Source organism: Rissa tridactyla, chromosome 2, assembly GCF_028500815.1.
Source record: "Rissa tridactyla isolate bRisTri1 chromosome 2, bRisTri1.patW.cur.20221130, whole genome shotgun sequence".
Lineage (NCBI taxonomy): Eukaryota > Metazoa > Chordata > Aves > Charadriiformes > Laridae > Rissa > Rissa tridactyla.
The window spans coordinates 47,753,310-47,772,518 of NC_071467.1; the positions used below are offsets into that span (position 1 = coordinate 47,753,310).

Sequence of the window (19,209 nt, forward strand, 5' to 3'; positions counted from 1 at the left end):
GACAACAAGTGTCTCCTGATAAATGATCTGTAGGAATTGTTGGGGCATCTGGGTGGCCGGGGACAGCCTTCAGCAGGTTGGTGGGTGAGTAGGGGATAACAAAACAAGAGGAACTGTCGCTTTGAACCTCCCCACAGGACCAGGCATTGCATCCCCCTGCTCTGTGTCATGACAAGGAGTTTGGTGTATTCACTTCCATGGGCTTCTCAGGTGCCATATCAGCAGTTCGGCTGCACGAAGTCATTTCCATGGAGAAGGTGGCAGGGGGGCCCAGCAGAGAGTGCATAGGTCTTGCTATACACTGTGTGGGGAGGATTGGGTCAGGATTTTGGTACAGGAACATCAGTTTTTAAGGTGGAAATGCAGTATTTTCCTACTTTATCCAGTCACACTTGATCCAAGTAGGCAGCTTTATTTTATTCTTCAGATGAAATCCAAATGTGTGCTTGCAGCTTTGAAAATATATGGGTAAAATTTGTTCTTGCAAACAGCCAAATGTATGTGTTGCTGAAAAGCCAGTAAAACTTTCTGTCGTGGTGTGAGTTTCACCCACGGAAGTAGACATGTCTGTACTCGGAATTTGCATCCAAGTAGCTTGAAAAAAATTTATTTCAGGGGGAAGCTGATCACTCCAGCTATTCCTGATGTTATGTTTGCCTGATCTGATGCTTCAGCATGAATTTAAGTGTCTTATTTTAGATGCTCACAAATGAAAAATTTATCCCATTAAAACAATTAAACTGGGAACCCTGATGAACAGGCCTGGCTGATGTTATTCCAGAGAATGTATCAAAATAATAACTCCTGACATTTAAATGAAAAACGTGATACTTTCATTAGTAAGAAATATCTTCATAATGTGAAATACCTTAATTAATATGAAATACCAGTCACCATGTTGTGAATGATTCCAAGGAGTTTCGTCTGCTCAGATAACTTTTTCGTAGTGCTTATGTTGTCTTGAATTGAGGGTAGGTTTGGGCTGGCATTTTACCTTTGCTTACTTGCAGCCTCAGGTAAGTAGGGGCTATGTCCTAGATGAACTCTGCTGGCCTGTGTCCGTCTTACCCGTGATGGCTTGAATGGAGTTGCCACAAAACTGTCACGGCGATGAAGAGGTTGTGAAGTTTCTAGCTGAGCTGATGGAGTTCTCTGTGGTGCAGCTGGACCAGAGCTATACCAGTTAGTTATTCTCAAAGATGACTTTGAGGCACAGTGCTTCAGCCTGATCATTTTAGGATTTTCTGCTTATGGTGACTGCTGTCCCAGGCTTCCCCCACTCCATTGAGCTCACACTCAGATTGGCCTTGGTGTGTTACTAGAAAACATACTTCCCACGTATTTGCTTGAATTTGAGGTGAGAGGGTGCAGTTAGTCCATAGGAATGTTGACAGAGGTATTTGCCATCTACTGTTGATTATTCTCCTTTTTTTACTTTGTTTCGTTATCTTTTGAGCAGAAAATACCAGTGGGTGAAAACCTGATGCCTTTAAAGTCAATGGCCAAACTCCCACCATGTTCACCGAGGCTAGAATTTCATACTTATTGTGGTCAGCTTTTCCCCACAGTTATTAAATAACAAACAATTGAAGTGAACAATACACAGAGGAATCCTAGCATTTATTTATATAACCTCCTTGGTGAGAAATAACAAGTAACTTTCAGTAACAAATACATAAATTATGTATGAACCAAAGAAAGGTAGACGGTATCTGATATTCTGTTCTCAAGAAATATTTGGACCGCCTGTGGTCTGGCCAGCATTTTGGGGAGAGGGTTGGGAATGAAATTAATATCGTGCCTCTGCCACGAGCAATTCAGTCTCCTAAAGTGAGTTCATAGGTACCTTCTGTACTGGAAAGAGAACATCATCTCATGTTACTCTGCCCTCCAAAGAGCCATGGAAATAACCGGTTTTCAAGTAGCAGTAGTTGAATATTATGTAGCCAACAGGTTAGGCTGTTAATATTGTGGAAGGTCATTATTGACTCCATACATACTCTGGTAATGGCATCCTGGTTCTGGCAACACGCTCTTCTCTTGCGTCATCTTCACAGGTCATTAGAGATGATGAGCGTGACTTCTTAGTGTGTACTGAGTCTTCAAGGGACTATGCTCAAGCTGTGCAGTAGCTGAGAAAGAGATTTCTTGGATTTACTCACAGTACGGCCTGTATCCCAAGCAGCTGAACAGTTCAGGGCAGTGAAACATCTACAGATTTTTTTTTTTAAACTTTCAGTAGAAGAATCGAGTGCAGTTTCTGAAAGGAGTTTTTAGCAGAACAGGAGAATGGCTATGGGCTGTATCACAGCTTTCAGATCTCCTGGGACCAGAGCTCATCCCTCCATCTGTCTTGAGAAATGCCATTCCTGTTCCCTCTTCTTCCCTGCTAGTTAGTCTTGAAGTGACAATAGACAGGGGAAGGTGGGTTGTAAGGAGAAGGAGGAACTGATGACGCCTTGATTAATGTATGGAGAACAACCACATGCTGCTTCCTAAATGTGCAATTGTTGTGCAATTGTGAAACTAAGCAAAACTGGGTGAGACGAACAGCACACATTATTGTTTGTTAGGTGAGTGAAGTGTGCCGCTGTCACCTCTGAACAAAAGTTGGAGGTGCCTTTGCAGCATCATTACATCTGGGTGACCTCGTAGGCATTATGGTTGAGAGCATTTGGTTTCATGAGCGTTTGGCTATAAGCTGTAGACTCTGTTTTTGAAAGTAGATCCCAGAACATTATATGGTGCATTTCATTAACTAGGGTTTGGCATATGTGAGGTGTTTTTGCCTGGGACAGTTATCCTGATGTGCAGAGTGCTGCTGTGTCTTTTCCATCTGCATCTGAAGAATGTCCATGAGTGTCACCTCCTGCACAACGTCCTTCATTTTTGTGTAGTGAAGTATTTCTTAGCAAACACCACTGCAGCCTTGGACTCCACTGCCTTCCAGATCATTCTCAAGTATAAATCACCCATTTGGTTTTGACCTTGAAAGCTCTGCATGTTACGTATCTGTACGTGAGCAATTGCCTCCCACCTTCCTGAGGGTCTGCTGCCCATCATACATAAATTGCACGGGAAGGGTGTTGTCTTCGGTAGGGCTGCTTGGACTCATTTGTGCTCTTGGTCCAGGAAAGCACAAATTTGCTAACCATGGGCTTCCCGAGCTTTAGGAAGTGTGTGTGAGGGGCAGGGGCTTGGAAGAGCTGGTTTCTGACCGCTCCGACTAATCTGTTTGTATCTGTCCGTCTCGTAATTCTCTGGCACCTATCGCCTCAGTAGCTAAGAGTGTTTCTCAGGTGACCATGGCTTTTTTTCTTCCTCTCCTCTTTTTAATAGTCTTTTCCCCTTCCTTTTAAATGGGTCTTTAATAAAGTTGAGAATTCTTGCACAGGGTTTTATAAACATGTGTTATTAAATTTTAAATCTGTTTTGAAAGTGCCTCTATCCTACTCCCTCCTAGTAAAGTGACCTTTTTAAATGGAGGGAAGTGGGTTTAGATGACAGTCATGATAAATGCGGTCATGTTCACTCAATAAAATAAGGCCCAGTGCATTTGAGGATAAATCAGTGAAATGTACAGCCCCACCTGTCTGTCTCCATCATTCATTTCCACTGTCACTTTCACAGTGGCTGATGGATCACAGTTGCTGTAAAATTAGACAGCCTTTAATCTCATTTCATCCTGATTAGCTTCTCCTTACCCTTTCCCTCTAACTCACTGACTGACACGCTAAAAACTCACACCGGGCTGTGTTTGAGCGTGGCGTACAAACTTCTCTTCAAATACCCTTTTTGCGGGGCAGGCAGGTGTTCCACTGAGTTGAAATCGAAAAAGGAGAAGATGGGATTTTCACATTATTAAAGCAAAACAGCAGACAAAGGCTTGTATAAAATTAATGAAAGCAGCAGCCTGGCCAGACTATGTGGTGGGCCAAATTCTTCCTGTTACACCCTGGTAAGCCCAGTGAGTTTGAGAAGATTGTTCCTACAAGAGGCTGAACGTAGCACGCTCACTGCCATGTAATTTTGACTGTATCTATGAAAAGTTGTGTTCTATATGGGTGTGCGTTCACAAGGAATTACAGTTTACAGCACAAGTTTTCTGGTGCTTTCAAGGGGTGTTTTATAGTGGTAAAAAAAAAATTCATTCCCATAGTTTTGATTTCTGTGTATAACTCATGATTCTGAGGGACCTTGAAAATAGTCAGGGAGAAAGACTGCAGCGTTGGCGATTTCAAAATTTCAGTGCCAAAACTCCTTCCGTCTTGGATACCCACAGTATTCCTCCATCCTCCTTGTTTTCTCCAGCTCCGTGGGCAGATTCATGAGACTGAGAGCAGTTTTCCCCAAAGGTCTGTGAGAAACAAAGGTCATACTAAAGGTCTTCAGTGTTTTATTGCAGTCACCTTTCCTTTGCAGGCCCAAATTCTACAATTCTACCCTCCTTTCTAAGGCAAGCTTCCCTTTAGCTTTCCCATGAGTTACGGTTGGTAGTTTGGGTCATTTGGGCCCAATCCCCTATCAGTGGGAATGTTGCCATCAAGTTAAGTAGGAGTCAGGATTAAGCCCTTAGTTTTCAAGGTTTAATTATCATCGTAAGTGTGGGAGTCTTACTGCATAGTTTATATGCATGGGAACAGCAGAAAAGCTTAAAATATAATTTTTTCCTCTACTGGCCCTGTTTTTGTCAATATGGAGGATAAATAAATGAAAGTGTTTGCAAAAATGAAAACATAAGACAATGTGAAAAATATGCATGTATGCTGCCTGCAGGCAGTTCTTTTGATAAACGCTAGATCTCTCCAGTCTGACCAATGGAAGAGCCTGGTTGAGGGCACAACCACTGGCTTGGACCTAATTGGAAACCATAACAGAGCATTGGATTAGGTAAGAACTGAAGTCCCTGCAGGCTGATCCTGGGGAGTCTCTTCCTGAGAGGAGGGGTCCCCAAAAGCCTTTAAGGCAGACAGCAAATTTCCCATGGGAGACCCAAATTCCTTCTGTAGCAGAAGCATCCACAACATCAAGGGAAGTACTGGGTTTTTGAGAGAGAACGTTTTAAAATGAGAAAATATCTGAGATTATAGAACGAGATAAATACGACATGGGGGGTAAAGGGATAGCAAAAATCTTTTTCATTCTTTCATCCCACTGTAGGAATCTATAGGTGGTATAAAATCTCATGCAGTGCCTAATATAGGATTACTTCCCAGTTACGTAAAGTATACTAGTAACAAATAACCTTAATTAATGAACTTACACTGTACCTGGCTGCCCAATTTAAGAATCGCTTCACTTACATGACTTGTAAGAGCACAGACTATGAAAATGATATTCGACCTTTACTAGAAACAAAAAATGTACCTTACTTATTCATCATTGCCTTGGCAAAAACTTCAGTAAGAAGCTTAAATGAGCCCACTTGATCTTTAAGAAAATGTGTCCTAAATAACAAAGCTGTGCGTATTTCTTCTTATTATTATTTGCATATGCTATACTGCACAACTGCATTCTGAGAAAAATAAAAGATAATAAAACAAATGAAATGAGAGATATATCACCCAAAATAATCCAAGTGTGAGATAGGCTGCCTCTTTTTTTTTTTTTTTTTGGCATTGGCAAAAGAGCACAAAGTAAGAGCTGGCCCTGAGTCATATTGATTTCCCACTGCACTGGTTTCCTAAGTGCTCTGTTGATCCGTGTCAAGCAATAAGTTCCCTGCCTGTACATGCACATCACCTCCCCATTTGTCCTCACCTAGATTTAAGGTGCCCATATGATGAGCTGAACAAGGACATCATTTTTCCTACTGGTGTCACTGGGCCAAAACTACTCTATGTGGTATGATAACTAATGCTGTGTAAGTTTACATTTACTATATAATATCACAATAGTGCTGTATGGCACTCCACAATAATATGTACGTATTGTGTATATATATATAAGCCCTTATTTCTGTGTCCTAGTACTTGCAGTGGAAAATGTAAATTTAAAAAAATTGGTTATTGCGACTGTAGTTGGTCCACAGTAATTCCGACACCTCCAAAAAAAAGGGATATTGCAAACCTAATGCCACAGTTTTGATCTTTGTTAACAAAGGGCTTCCTGATTAGATGAATAGAAAATGCGTGGTTGTGCTGCTAATGACATTGTACAGGAAATTAAGCGTATACATTTGGAAAAGGCATTAAATCAGCAGGACCTTAATTTAAAAACTTAAAACTGTATGGAAATGCAGCTTGTTCATTGCTGTGTAATAGAAAGCTACTGAACACACTGACTCTTCTTGTGGAAACATTACCAGCAGAACAAAGCTGGGCTGAGGTTTTTTTAATGTTTCCTAGCGTACTAGGTTTCCTAGCATCTGCTTATTTTCAGGCAAATATCGAGCAACTTCATCCTTTTTTACAAGTTGTTTTTAGAGCAGCACATACAGCAGTTGGGCAGGTTGGGGGTGGGGGCACCAAGGGACAAGAATTACAGCTTTTTTTCTCAATTATTTTTGAGATTGAATAACATAAGATTGGTAATAAGTGGCTTTGTCTGCTGCTCGTTCAGTGGACATGCATGCTTGGGGTGATGCATTCCCCTATTATTTCATACAGATTTAATCCCAGTGTCACATTTTGTACCTTCGAAAATACTTGATGGAATCGGTGCCCTGAGCTGACAAAGAATTCTTGCTTTACTTCTAGTTATGCCATATAACAGCGCCCATCACTGTGTCGTGGAAGTGGAAAACTTCTTGTTTGTGCTGGGAGGAGAAGACCAATGGAACCCTAATGGTATGTATAGAATATTAAAAAGCACAGGCAGCATTTGCCTTCCTGTGTCTGTCCATCAGGTCAGCTGATGTAGTCAATAGCAAGGGATTTTGAGAACCCTCAGCCTAATTGTTGAACCTAGTAAAGGCTACTTTTAAATATTGATGTAATAAATATCTGTTACTTTAGCATTAGCATCTCTGTCATTCATCAGCTCCCACATCCCTTGAGAAATGCCACAGGCAGCAGAACAGACTCTTTTGAGTGCATGCACCAGGCAGCAGCTGTTAAGAATTTTAACCTTCATTTCCAGTCTCCTTCCAGTCATAATATAATAATGCAGTTGCAGTAGATGAATGCTTCTTTTCTATTGTCAAACCAGATACTCGCAGCTAAAGTTGTTAATGTGTTAATTATCTAGACTCTGAGATTCTTAAACTGGTCCTTTTTTTAGTCTTGTGCAAGAGCTTCTCATATAGATTATCTGCTGCTACCTTCTTTGATTTGATTACTTCATAAATTTACCGCAAAGAGAAATTAAACAATTTAACAGGCTTCTGAGCAAAGCAAAAGGAGAATACCATGCCTTGCAAAATTCACAAAATTGTCAAGACATTGTTAAAAAGCTTGCACACGAAGAAAGGGTTGTAGTTGTAGCAGTCTGTGTAACAGAGATAATTATGACTGAGAAACCATAAAACAGCTTGCAGGTACACATTTTTACTTTAAAACACCAGAGGATCCAGCTGAAATTACATATACTGCATATATTTTATTGTGAATGCCCCATTTCAGCATCTGCACTAAACCAAATTATAGAAAATTGTTACATCTGTTCACTTCCTAAAACCTGAGACAAACAATCCAGTCCACCCTATAAGCGTATTTCCGGTGTAGTTAAAAATATCACTGAACGTCTTAGGAGAAGAACCCTTCAGTTCTATTGTCGAATCTCCTTTATATTAACCAGGAGATAGCGTCGTATCATTAATGACAGTTATTGTTAGGAACACCAGCCACATCCAACAACTGAGGGCCCCTGTTGTGCTTGGTGGTAGGCATATGGATAATAAGGGACAGACCTTGTTCCAGACAGTTGATAATTAAGTGGCCATGTCACATGAAGGATAAAGGAAAAGAAGTATAAATACCCACAATTTAAAGATGTGGAAACTGAGTCGCAAGGTGACGGAAAGATGTTAGAAGGGGTACATAGCCTGCATCTTTGGTAGGAGTCGGGCACAACTGTTCATGAGATGGGTAGTACCTTAGGTCTAAGGTCTCCTGGACCAACTGCCGAGCTGAAGATGTTGCTGAAGATGTCTGACAGCTTCCTTGTTCTGTGAATACCAGTGCTGTGATTTTTCTGTAGAGAAGATAGGAATAAAAGAGGTAGGAGTGTTGCTGATACTGATCTCTTTACGAAATTACCCTGAGAGAAATGGATCTTACTTCTCACAAAAAGTGGACCTGAAAATCATAAACTACATCCTGTGCTGTTGCTGGGCTAGTTCTTTCTTGGAATAGGTTCGCTCTAAATGTGCAGCTACACGGGAACTGCTTGCACGTACCTGCTTGAATTTATGTGAAGGCCTTTGTCTGCTATCCTCATAGCACAGAAGGGGCTTCAGATGGACGTAGCAGGAACTGTCTTGCCAGAGCATTACAAGGCTTCCAATTGGAATGAGAATGTGCCAGGTGTTTTTCCAGTGGACAGAATTATCCTTGAGATGGGGGCAACGGAAGGAGCACCATACATTTCTTTAGCCATTGGACCGGCAGATTCTTGAAAAGCTGGGTGGACCCGGAGGAGTGCCCATGCCTCCTCCGTGCTGCTCCTTGACTTCCTGACAACCTAGAGAGCATGGGAGACATTTTTTCTCACTTCTTCACATCCTCCTATGGCTGTGCCTTTCCAGTCACAAGGGATCCCTGCATGAGTAAACGCTGATGAGAGCAGGTTGCAGAACACAGACATGGATTTAAGACCAGCCTTCATAAACTTTAGAGCCCTTCACCTTTTTGGCACGGCTGCAAAGACCTTCCTGTAGAGCGGAAATGCCCATTGTCCTGATTTGCTAAACCTGATTTCTGATGACTTGTCACATTTTCTGTGTTCTGACAGGTGCTTCCTAACATGTATAACCTCCTGACTGGAGGCAAAGGCAAAATAGTAGATAAGAGTTCTCTTTGAAACTGAAGTCCAAAATTAAACTGGATTCAAACCAGTTACAGCAGGTAGCATAAGTGGGTCATCAAGTCCTTTTCCTACTGTCACAGGCACCATATAGTCCCATTTTGTAAATTTTCTAAGCTCCATTCGAAAAGCAGTTGGATTTTTAGCCCCTGCTATTCCTGTTGGAAAGCTGTTACAGAATCCAATTGCTCTAAATGACTAGGAGCCTTATTCTAATTTCCAGTAAAATGTATTCTTTGACTGTCTGAATCACCTTGTTCTCATGCCAAAGTTGGCCTTTAGCTTAATAGTTTTTCCCCTCCTGGAGATTTGTTCCTTTGATGTATTACAGACAGTGGTCCTATCCCTTTTCAGCTTTTGTTTTCCTAGGTGCAACAAGCCAAGTTCTTTGTCTCCTGCCATCAGGTAAACTTTCTGTTCCTCCATTCACCGTAGTAGCTCTTATTTGTGCCTGTTCTAGTTTGATTTCATCTCCCTTCCCATGAAGTGGCTACATTTGTAATCTGTATTCCCACTCTAGGCTCACTATACCCTTCTCTTTCTACCCTGCGCTACAGAATCTTCTACATACATGGTATTGGTAGTGAGTATGTGTATGACATGTTATGTTAGGAGGCCAAGGTCCCTAAATCATAGCTTTGTGTGACAATTAAAAAGCTGCTCTATAACCAGTGACCACTTAAGTCCCCAGTAACTCTGAAAGAGGTAGTGAACACAGCAGCATTAAAACCTCCTGTTAGAAGTCCAAACTTATGATCAGTACTTCTATTGTTTCGAAATCCTGCTTTTTGAATTAGCAATATATTAATAAATGTCTTAAATAGTGAGACCTAGAGCTAGTCAGGTGCCTGCTGTTACTTGTTTACTGTTTATTGAATCTATAGCTCTTATGCCTCTTTTTCTAAACTGTCTGTATAGACTAAAGAAATTCAGATAGGGACCAAGAGCAAAGCCTCACTTCACTAAACCCAGTGGCAAAATGCCCAGTTGCCCTTCGTGTATGGGGATCTCACCCTAGGCCTTGAGATGTGTTTGAGTGGTGCTCAGCATAAAGGACTATGGTCCTCATTAGGCGCCATGCTGGAATTGAAGGGAATTGCTGCATTATTCATCAGCCTTCTGCTTTACCTTCTCATATAGAACAGGCTTATACATAGCGAGGGAATGAATTTGCTTCCAGTCGAAGTGGTCAACATGGTTTCTTTCTCTGTTTCCTTGTAGAACATGATCTTAGTTTATTGCGAATATAAATTCTAGCTGTGTCATTATTCTTCTCTACAATCTTGATGGTTTATTTACACATGCTGAAGTAAGTGTGGAATGAAACAAGCAAAGCGAGCCAATCCTACAGAGGCTTTTCCGATGCAAAAATATGCACCTTGTAGAATACCCAGTGACCATTTATAGAACTGTGACCTACGCAGTTGGGTTATTCTGCTGGCCTGTGAAGCCTCTAATTCAATTTTTTAGTCACACATACATAAACAAAGGTTTCTGTTTCTGAGATCCTCATCTGTTGAAGTCTCAGGTGTTACAGGAAATTGCCATACACTCTCTTGCTTCAGTTTTCTTGCTTTGATGTCAATCTGCATGTAAAATAAGGTGAAATCTTAATATCGTGAAGACATGAATACAGTTCTTGGGTTCAACAGCAGGGATAAGCTAGTTAGCTGGTGTATGTTGCTCATGTTTCATATTTTAGCTAACACACTTGGAATAAAACTCAAAGAGTGTATTCGCCCTTCGATGCACATGTGTAATTCCTTCTAACTTAACACTGAAAGTACATGGTAGAATAAACCATCTAGTGCAAACACTGCATACCCCATGCTGATGGCTTATGCAGCTCCTGGTTATTTGCACAAGGTTTTTTAACCGTGTTCCACATAGAGATGATATGAGGAAAAAGAAAAGCGTATGTTCTCCCTTTGATTTTTTTAGCTGACACAAAATATCTGTTCATAAAAATACCGTGGGGATGCCCTCTTTTAGGCAGTAGTTTTGTTTAGTGCTGTGATTTATTGTGGCTGTGAAAGTACCACAGCATCTACAAGTAAATTTAAATACACATTTTCAAGATCTTATTAGAGAGAGCAAGAATAATCTCTTACCTGCTTTTACTGCTAACAATTGCTAATTCAAACCTTGCAGTGCCCCATTTGTTGAATTATTACTGTACACATAGTGTAATCATACATTGCTGTAAAAGGGGGAACCCTTCATAAAAGCTGTCAATTTGTGAAGTATATGTAATATATATATTACAATCATGATGTTAAATACATGAAACAAACAGCTGAGTGTCAAAATAATCTATCTTTACAGGGAAACACAGTACAAACTTTGTTAGCCGATACGATCCCAGGTTTAACAGCTGGATACAACTTCCACCCATGCAAGAGAGGTAAAAACCTACTACTACATGTTGTTCAATATATGTTTTATCATCCTAGGAGCAGCTAAATTTTGTCGTAGTTCTGGGAGTAAGGAGGCCTACAGAAGCATTGAAAATACCGAGATAAAACTGCAGCATGCAGTTGCGTCCCATTTGTCTCCTGATTTTTTTAAATTTCCCAAATTCACAACTCCAGATGCCAAATCCCGCAGTGCTAACTCATGCAAAATAACCATGAATTTAGTGCAATTACTGGTTGCCTGAGTACAGTCTGAAGGATTTTTCTGAAGTCTTTGCAGTGTCCCGTCATGTTCCCTGACTGAAGCGTCATGATGAGTTTGCAGTAAATAAGCAGTATAGTCAGGTCTCTGATAGGGAACTGAAACCTTCACATGTTGGCCCCATCCTGTTTCACCACACCAGCCATGAAGACCTCTCCTCAACATGACTCACTTCGTCAGAGGACTCTTAATCCTAGGTGGTCTTTGAGTGAAGCTACTGTCAGCTAATGTGTATTAGAATAGCTTACATTTTAATTTTCACTGTGTACCGAAGAGCAGAGGTGCATGGAGACTTGAGCAATGACCAGTAAAGATGGTGTAAACTTCACTCTGTATCCCAGATTCTACCGTGGCAGGTAAAAAGTCCCCCAAACCTGAACTGAATGATGCATGTTTCCTAAGAAAAATCTCAAAGGCAGAAGATCTAACGTTATTATGTTGTTTTGTGAAAGAGCATTCAATGTCCATCCTTCAGTTCAACACTCAACTTCTCATAGATGTACAAGAGATCTCACACCACCTTCCTAAGATGCTTTCCTTATTCCATGTGCTGTTGGTATTACACCTCTTTTTCTGTTGGCTGCCCCCAGTGTTCGGGTGTCTGGCAGTCATAAATATATCGTACTCAGTGCAAACGTGCGATTCAAGGTGTGTATTATGAGATGCATGGAAATATGGCTGTCCTTTCAAATTTTCGGAGGTAAAATGTCAATCTGTAGAGTTTTTGAGTGGTCTTTGTTCAAGGTTCAGTGTGATTGATGCAAGTCCATACACAGACCCATGTGCGATGCTTGTCACCAAACAATACTGCATTGTACCACTGCATGAAAAGCACAAGTGGAACAGATCTGAGGAGGTTTGATGTTGGAGCTGAGTGAACTGATAAAATTAGCCATATAACTAGAGATAAGAAGAGATCACAATTCATCATAGTCTCTGGCTTCTCCCTTCTTCCTGCCAGCACTGTGGGGCAACCCCACAATTGGGTTATTTACCTTAAAACAGAGGGATGCCTTCCCCTCTGGTTCAGGTCCCCAGACTGAGTCACCACCAGCTCAGGTGTTGGTGTGGGGGCGACAGGAGGTGTGCATGAGATTGCCATGTAGGTAATCCTTAGTGAACCGGCAGGCCGACTAGTGTTTGTATGGAGCCTGAAGCTCTTCTGTAGAGCCCAATCTGTGTCCTCGTTAGGCCAGCAAAACTCTTGAGGGGTGTGTGTGGCAGCTTGAATGGTTGGGTTTATTTGGCTGAAAAACCTCAGAAGGCAGAAGTAGGTAGTTGGGGGTTGGAGAAAGCAGACAGTAGGAGTTTTTCCACCTCCCCAGTGGCCAGTTGCGTTTCACTAGAAAATCAGTTCATAATCACAGGTGCCAAATATGACTTGCCTTGTGCTCTGGTGGAAGCTGCCGTCTTCAGCCAGGAGTTAGAAACTGCTGCGCATTGTGATTGCTTAGCAGCTGCCCAGTAATAAACTCTAATGCATTAGCATCTCAGCGCTTCACAGTGTTATTTAAATGTAATGGTCCACTCATACATAGTTCCTTCTGCAAGGGGCTGTACTATGACAGCGTTAATTGTCACCTCTTTTGTTCAGGATACAACCCGAACCATTCTGTGATTCTATGATAACTCAGAGGCTTGCCCATTATTTTTCTATCAAGGCTCCTAAGCATTGGGGCTGTTGTTGGAAAACAGGGATTTTCAAATGACTTTCTAAAATGTTTTTAATGGTTTATTTGCTCATTCCTAAGGACTTACTCAGAGTTGTTGCAGCCTTTAGAGGTAGGGTCTGGCCACGTTTTTAGAAGATCATACAAACAAGAGAGAGCTTTTATGCAGTCTCCTTTCCCAGCTCCTTTAGTCAGATAAAGTTCCCATTAAAGTCAACGGGCTGTTTTTTTCCCCCCTAGGAGCACAGGGTCACGCCCTGTCTCTGCTGGCATAATGCAGGCACCATTGACAAGACAGACTGTTTAATGGGTTTTTCTGAGTCATTATGGTCCATCAAGTCAAAACCTACTTAGGAATTTTAGTCTGAGAATAATTGGCTGGATAGACTATAATAGCTCCTTTGAAATGACTGCCAGGTAAACGTGGGTCTCATTCACAGGCAGTATATTCTCAAGTTGAAAATCTGTATGAAATATTTGATGAGTAAACTTTTATCTCATATGCTAAAATCCATATCTGATTGATTTTACTGTGTGAGCTATAAAGAAAAGTCTAATCCCGTTATGGATTCAGAGCCATCAGTGTATTTTCTTTAAAACCAAGTTTGGTTTCTTTTCATTTGAAGAACATCTCAAAAATACATGCTTTTGAAAAGTATGTACTATTTTCAGGCGTGCATTGTTTAGAGAAGCAGCAAATGACTCACCAGCTTTTGAAATACATGTCTGCCTGATGATGCAATGACCATGGGATGCTTTTTGGAGAGCAGTTCAGTTAGACTAACGTGCCTACTGAAGGAGTGGTCTTTGTAGCAGATGTATCTGAACGTGTGGCCTGAGCCTCAGCTGGACACCTCAGTCAGTACTGTTGCATTTTGCCAGCTCAGCCCAGAGCTGGACAAGGTGTGTGGAACATAATAACATTTAAAAGATCTTTTGTTTAAAGACCAGCAAAACCCACAGCATTGTAGCAGGGCCTGAAGAAGCATAAGTGGAAGTGAGCAGCTTAGCATCCTCACTGGGTGAACTGAGAAAAGAAGCTGCAGAAAAAGAGATAAAATAATTTCACATTTTATTTGAGTCTTTGCCTTCAGTAATAGTAATGTTAACACTTATTAAGATGACTTCAGTTTTTAAAAAGCAAAGCATACACTCTAAAAGTGACTCTGAAATCAGGTCCAGATATTGTGATGATCAGTAGTAGCATTGGTAGTCTTAAAACTCAGACTGGTAGTTGTATTTCTGGTTTTGGGGCATAAATTCATCATCTGTGGAAATCGGGAAGAAACTCCTCACTTTTATGCATGTGTACTTACAAGAAAAAGTTAGTTGGGTTGATTATTAAGTGAAGGCACGTGAAGGAAAAGCATTTCAGAGACCAGTCATTGACTACTTGCGAGCCCTGAAGAAAAGCACAAAATAATTGTCTTATTGTCCATATTCAGATCCTGAGGTGCATTCCAGTTATCTGATTAGAATGGATAGCGTCTTCCCAGTTTTGTGGGGAAAGTTGTTGTTCAAAGATTGCTGTAGTACATTTTAATCTGAATCATGTTTTACAGCAGTTTAAAAAATCACTTAACAGCATGCCCCTTACTCACTGTGTCGTTGAAAAGTAAAAAAAAAAGCCAAAAAGCTTAAAATATTAATGACAGGAGCTACTGAGTGAATATTCACATCCAAGCAGAAGAGCAAAGCATGCTGACGCTTTCATTTTTGCTCCTTATAGTGACACTGTGTGGATGAAACCAGGAGTACATGTACAGAACAGTGTCAGTGCAAACCCAGTTAAAACAGTAATGCCTGCAAGTTGTAGCTACCTCTTTTTATTAAACCTGAGCTAAGAAAGCCACGGTGAGAGCAGTTCGTTAATGGGTTTGTCAGAGGAGGTGTGCGAGGACAGACGAGCTGATGCATGAGCACCCCAAGCACTGATGACAGGCGTCTTGTGGGTTTATGCCTTGCAGCTGCCAGAGACAAGAGGTTCGTAGAACTTGTGCCCACCCGTGCAGGCTCTCTGATGTCTAAAAGGATGTCACCCTTGCAGCTTTTCCTACTTTTGGGGACGCTATGGGCTGTCTTGCCTCCGGCTTGTCACATACTCATAAGAAGCATGTAGGCACTTGATTGCCTCCAACACCTATACCCTCTGTCAAATTAGAGTGAAGTCAGCCAGCAGGTTTTTGTTGAGGAGACAACAGTCAGGCAGACATGGGTACACGTACAGTGTAATCAAATAAGCTTCGTTTCCGTAGAAAATCAGGCTAAAAACATAGATGCACAATTTGCTGCCCGACCATGCAGAGCAATATATGCCATCAGCTTCTATCTGCCCATTGACAGATAAATTAAATGGTCTTATTTAATTCGTCGGTTTGAGCTGGAGGCACTTAGCAGTATTCCTGTCCTCCTGTTTGCATCTGTGTTTTTTCAGTAGCCTCATCCCTGTGGTGGTTTTCCCACTCAACAAGGGGTGCTGTCCTGTACCTTCCCAAGTTGCCCATGTGCAGGCAAGGTGAAAGCAAAGAGGTAGACAGGAGGTGCTCAGTGCCCCTGGCTGGTGAGGAGCCCTCTCAGGTGGCACCAAGTCCAAAAAGTAAGGCCAGAAACAGGCAACATTGCCTCAGGTCTGCTCCCTGAATGCCCAGCCAGCCCTGCTGTTTCCATGGCTGTATCTTCGTGTCTGCCTGACCTCTCCTCCTGACTTATAAACCACCAGCCAGTCTCAGCCACATTCAACAGAGGGAAATGTCTTCAAAAAGTTAAAGCGTATTAAAAATGTTGTGAAAATAGGCAGCTGGGTAAAGGAAAGAAACCATATTGGTGCCTTCACTGAAGGAGATGCTACTGAACGCATGCCGGGTTAGATGGCAGGTTAGAGACTTGGCGCACCAGGCTTTGCTAGCGCACCTGGTCATGGGATGACTATAGGGAAGCCTGGGGAGGAGTTGGGACATACCAGAGCTGTTAATTGCGGGGTGATTTGCTCTTTACATGGACCACCGCTCATCCTGAATGCCTTGCAGTGGTCTGCAGGACCAGGCACTTCACGGTGCCGAGTGACCATCAAGCCCCCAGGATTCACCATGTGATTCAGGAGTGCAGTATGCGGCCACTCCTGGATTCAAATTCAGGTGCCTGGGCAGGAACCGGAGTGCATTGTGTCAGCCACGGAGCGGGGTTTGGCAACCTGCAGCCGCACTCCAGCCTGCCTGCTTGGCTGGAGCTGTCGGAGCTAGACCTTGCCTTCTTGTCTCTGGGCTCACCTGCCACTCCGGTTTCTCCCAGGAGAAAATTTGAGGTTTGGGACTGCCAATTCTCGCCATTCAACGTTTTGTACAGGTCTTCATCCTGGCCTGGCTGTGCTCTTTTGCAGTTTTCTTTCTCATGTCATTGCAGCTTAAAATTAAAAGCCTCTACCCTAGTAAACCTTCCTGCTGCTGAATAATCCAGCGAGCTTTCCCTGAAAATGGATTACACCAAACAGGGTCTCCCAAAATCGTCTGCTGCTCTATTTTTACTTCAGCAACAGACACTCGCCATTAATTTTGGAGGCACGAGGAAGGCGAACTACTATATGCCTAGCATCCCGACCAGAAAAAGTAATTATTTTCCTGCCTACCTGAGTTGCATGTGAAAGCGGACAAGGTGGCTCAAACTTTTCTCAGGGTTAGTTGGATGGAGACAGACATCTTTTGAGTTAAAGGGTGGAAACGTAATATTGTGCCTAGCGTAAGGAAAGTTGTTCTATTTGCAGTACTGCAGAAAGAAGAAAAAAATGATAATTGAAGAAAAATTTTGATGATGTGGTTCTCTTAGTAAATTGGGAACAATGACCCTTGAAGGACCATAAAGAAAGTGAATGTCAAGATAATTTATTATTGTTACATTATCTACCTCATTTTTCACTTTGTCTTACTGAGTTGTTACATCCCTTACAAGGTAATGCCCCAAACATTAATGAGCACCTTTTTATCTTTCACGGGTGTGAAAAAGCAACAAACAGCTTTGAAAAGGGGTATTTTCTGCCAGGTTTATGTGTGCTTAATTGTTTTGACACCAAAAATGAAGTGTTTATTTGACGTGGAGCACGTATTTGATTAGCGAAGCAGCCACAGTCTCTAGGATAGCTGTAAGCACGTGAAGCTCTGGGCACTTCTCTCTGAAGTAGCGTTTGAAGGAACAGCTATCTTAGTTCAGGGAGTCAGCTGGAGAGGGAAAAAACATGGTTGACGTGGCTAATTGGTTTGTTGTTGGCTTGTTTTGTTTTGCTCTGCCCTGTCCTCCAGGAGAGCCAGTTTCTACGCCTGTCGCCTTGACAAGAACTTGTATGTAATCGGTGGAAGAAATGAAACTGGCTACTTGTCCAGCGTGGAGTGCTACAATCTGGAGACAAACGAGTGGCGTTACGTGTCTTCGTTACCGCAACCGTTGGCAGCCCACGCGGGAGCTGTTCACAACGGCAAGATATATATTTCAGGCCAGTGTCTTTTATAATTACTGCTATATAGAACAAAAAAAAAACAAAAAAACCCAAACAAAACAACAACAACAAAAACCCCAGAACCCAAAATCATAGAGCTAAATTCCTGCTGCAGCGCAGTGTCTTTATTGACATTAATTAACCGAGGTATATTTACTTGCAGGAGGTGTTCACAACGGAGAGTATGTCCCCTGGCTGTACTGCTATGACCCTGTGATGGACGTCTGGGCCCGAAAACAGGACATGAACACAAAGCGAGCAATCCACACTTTGGCTGTAATGAATGATCGACTGTACGCAATTGGAGGAAACCATTTGAAAGGTCACATTTTTAATAGCGAAAAAGCATTTCAGTGTCCCCTGCCTCCTGATAAAGAATATTTTTGTTAGACAGTCATTGTTAAATACATTAAAAACCAGGCAACACAATTTAACAGGACACTTGAGCCAGCAATTTTAAAAACATTTTATGCAAATTATTTTAAAATTATAACAGTACATTAAATATATGAGTAATGAATGCTTTAGATAATAAAAATGGGAGCTTCCATTACTCAAAGGCATGGACAATTTGTCATTACCAAGAATTCAATGAAACAAACAGATTATTCTTTGACCCGAAAGTACCAGCAATATTTTCCTCTGTAAATCATTTAACAAAATGTGGAGTTAGAGAGAGCCTTATTCAGAGCAACACACAAAAACAAGCTCCTGATTTAATGAAGAGAAAAAAAAACAACAACCAACTCAAGCCATTAAATATTAGGACTAGGCTCTTTAGATCCCTTTTTAATATTAAATGTAGCTTGTTAATTATAATTCTTTTTAGAGGTCTCTTGTTTTCATCTTTTGAAAAGGTCTCATATTAAAATAACTACCGCTTAGGCATCTGGTATTTTTGTCTTAATACCTACATGCCGTTGTTATTACTGCTAAAGAGATTTTGCTTAATCCAGCCACTTAGAAAAAAAGCACAGCTCCTGCTCCTTTGTCCCCTGACAATATTTGACAGTTTGTATTCCCTTTTTTTTTTCTTTCTCCTTTCTTGCTTAAAAAAAAAAAACAAAAACAAGCCTCACAACAACAAAAGAGAAAATTGTAAAGAAAAAGAGAAAGTGACGTTAACTGCCAGTAACACCAGGCCAGGTGCCTGGATGACTCTGGCACCCAAGTCCCTGAGGCTCTGAAGCCACATGCTGAAGATCCAGGTGCCTGTGGAGCACATAGGGGACGAAGTCGCAGAAGTGAATTTTCGCTGGCAAATAGTACTGGGGCATAAACTCCTGGAGCCGGGTGCAGGGCTGCTGTGCCTCCACTCCCCAGCCCCAGTTGTGGTGGGTGTTCCTGGACTGGATTTTACCCCCTGGGGAAAAGGGGTCAAAGCTGCCCACGCATGTGCACCTGCAACTGTTGTAG

General features: G+C 41.8%; 1 protein-coding gene across 3 annotated transcripts in view; it reads left to right on the forward strand.

The window, feature by feature from the left end:
- KLHL14 (kelch like family member 14) overlaps positions 1 to 19,209 on the forward strand; it is a 65,106-nt gene that overhangs the window by 40,467 nt on the left and 5,430 nt on the right. For all 3 annotated transcript variants that reach the window (XR_008465149.1, XM_054193570.1, XM_054193568.1), the window contains exons 4-7: positions 6,699 to 6,788; positions 11,290 to 11,368; positions 17,600 to 17,790; positions 17,957 to 18,115. Coding sequence is in view for 2 of the 3 variants with exons in the window: in XM_054193570.1 (XP_054049545.1) it covers positions 6,699 to 6,788; positions 11,290 to 11,368; positions 17,600 to 17,790; positions 17,957 to 18,115 (519 nt within the window). In the remaining variant the exon portion in view is untranslated. The remainder of the gene's footprint in view (positions 1 to 6,698; positions 6,789 to 11,289; positions 11,369 to 17,599; positions 17,791 to 17,956; positions 18,116 to 19,209) is intronic.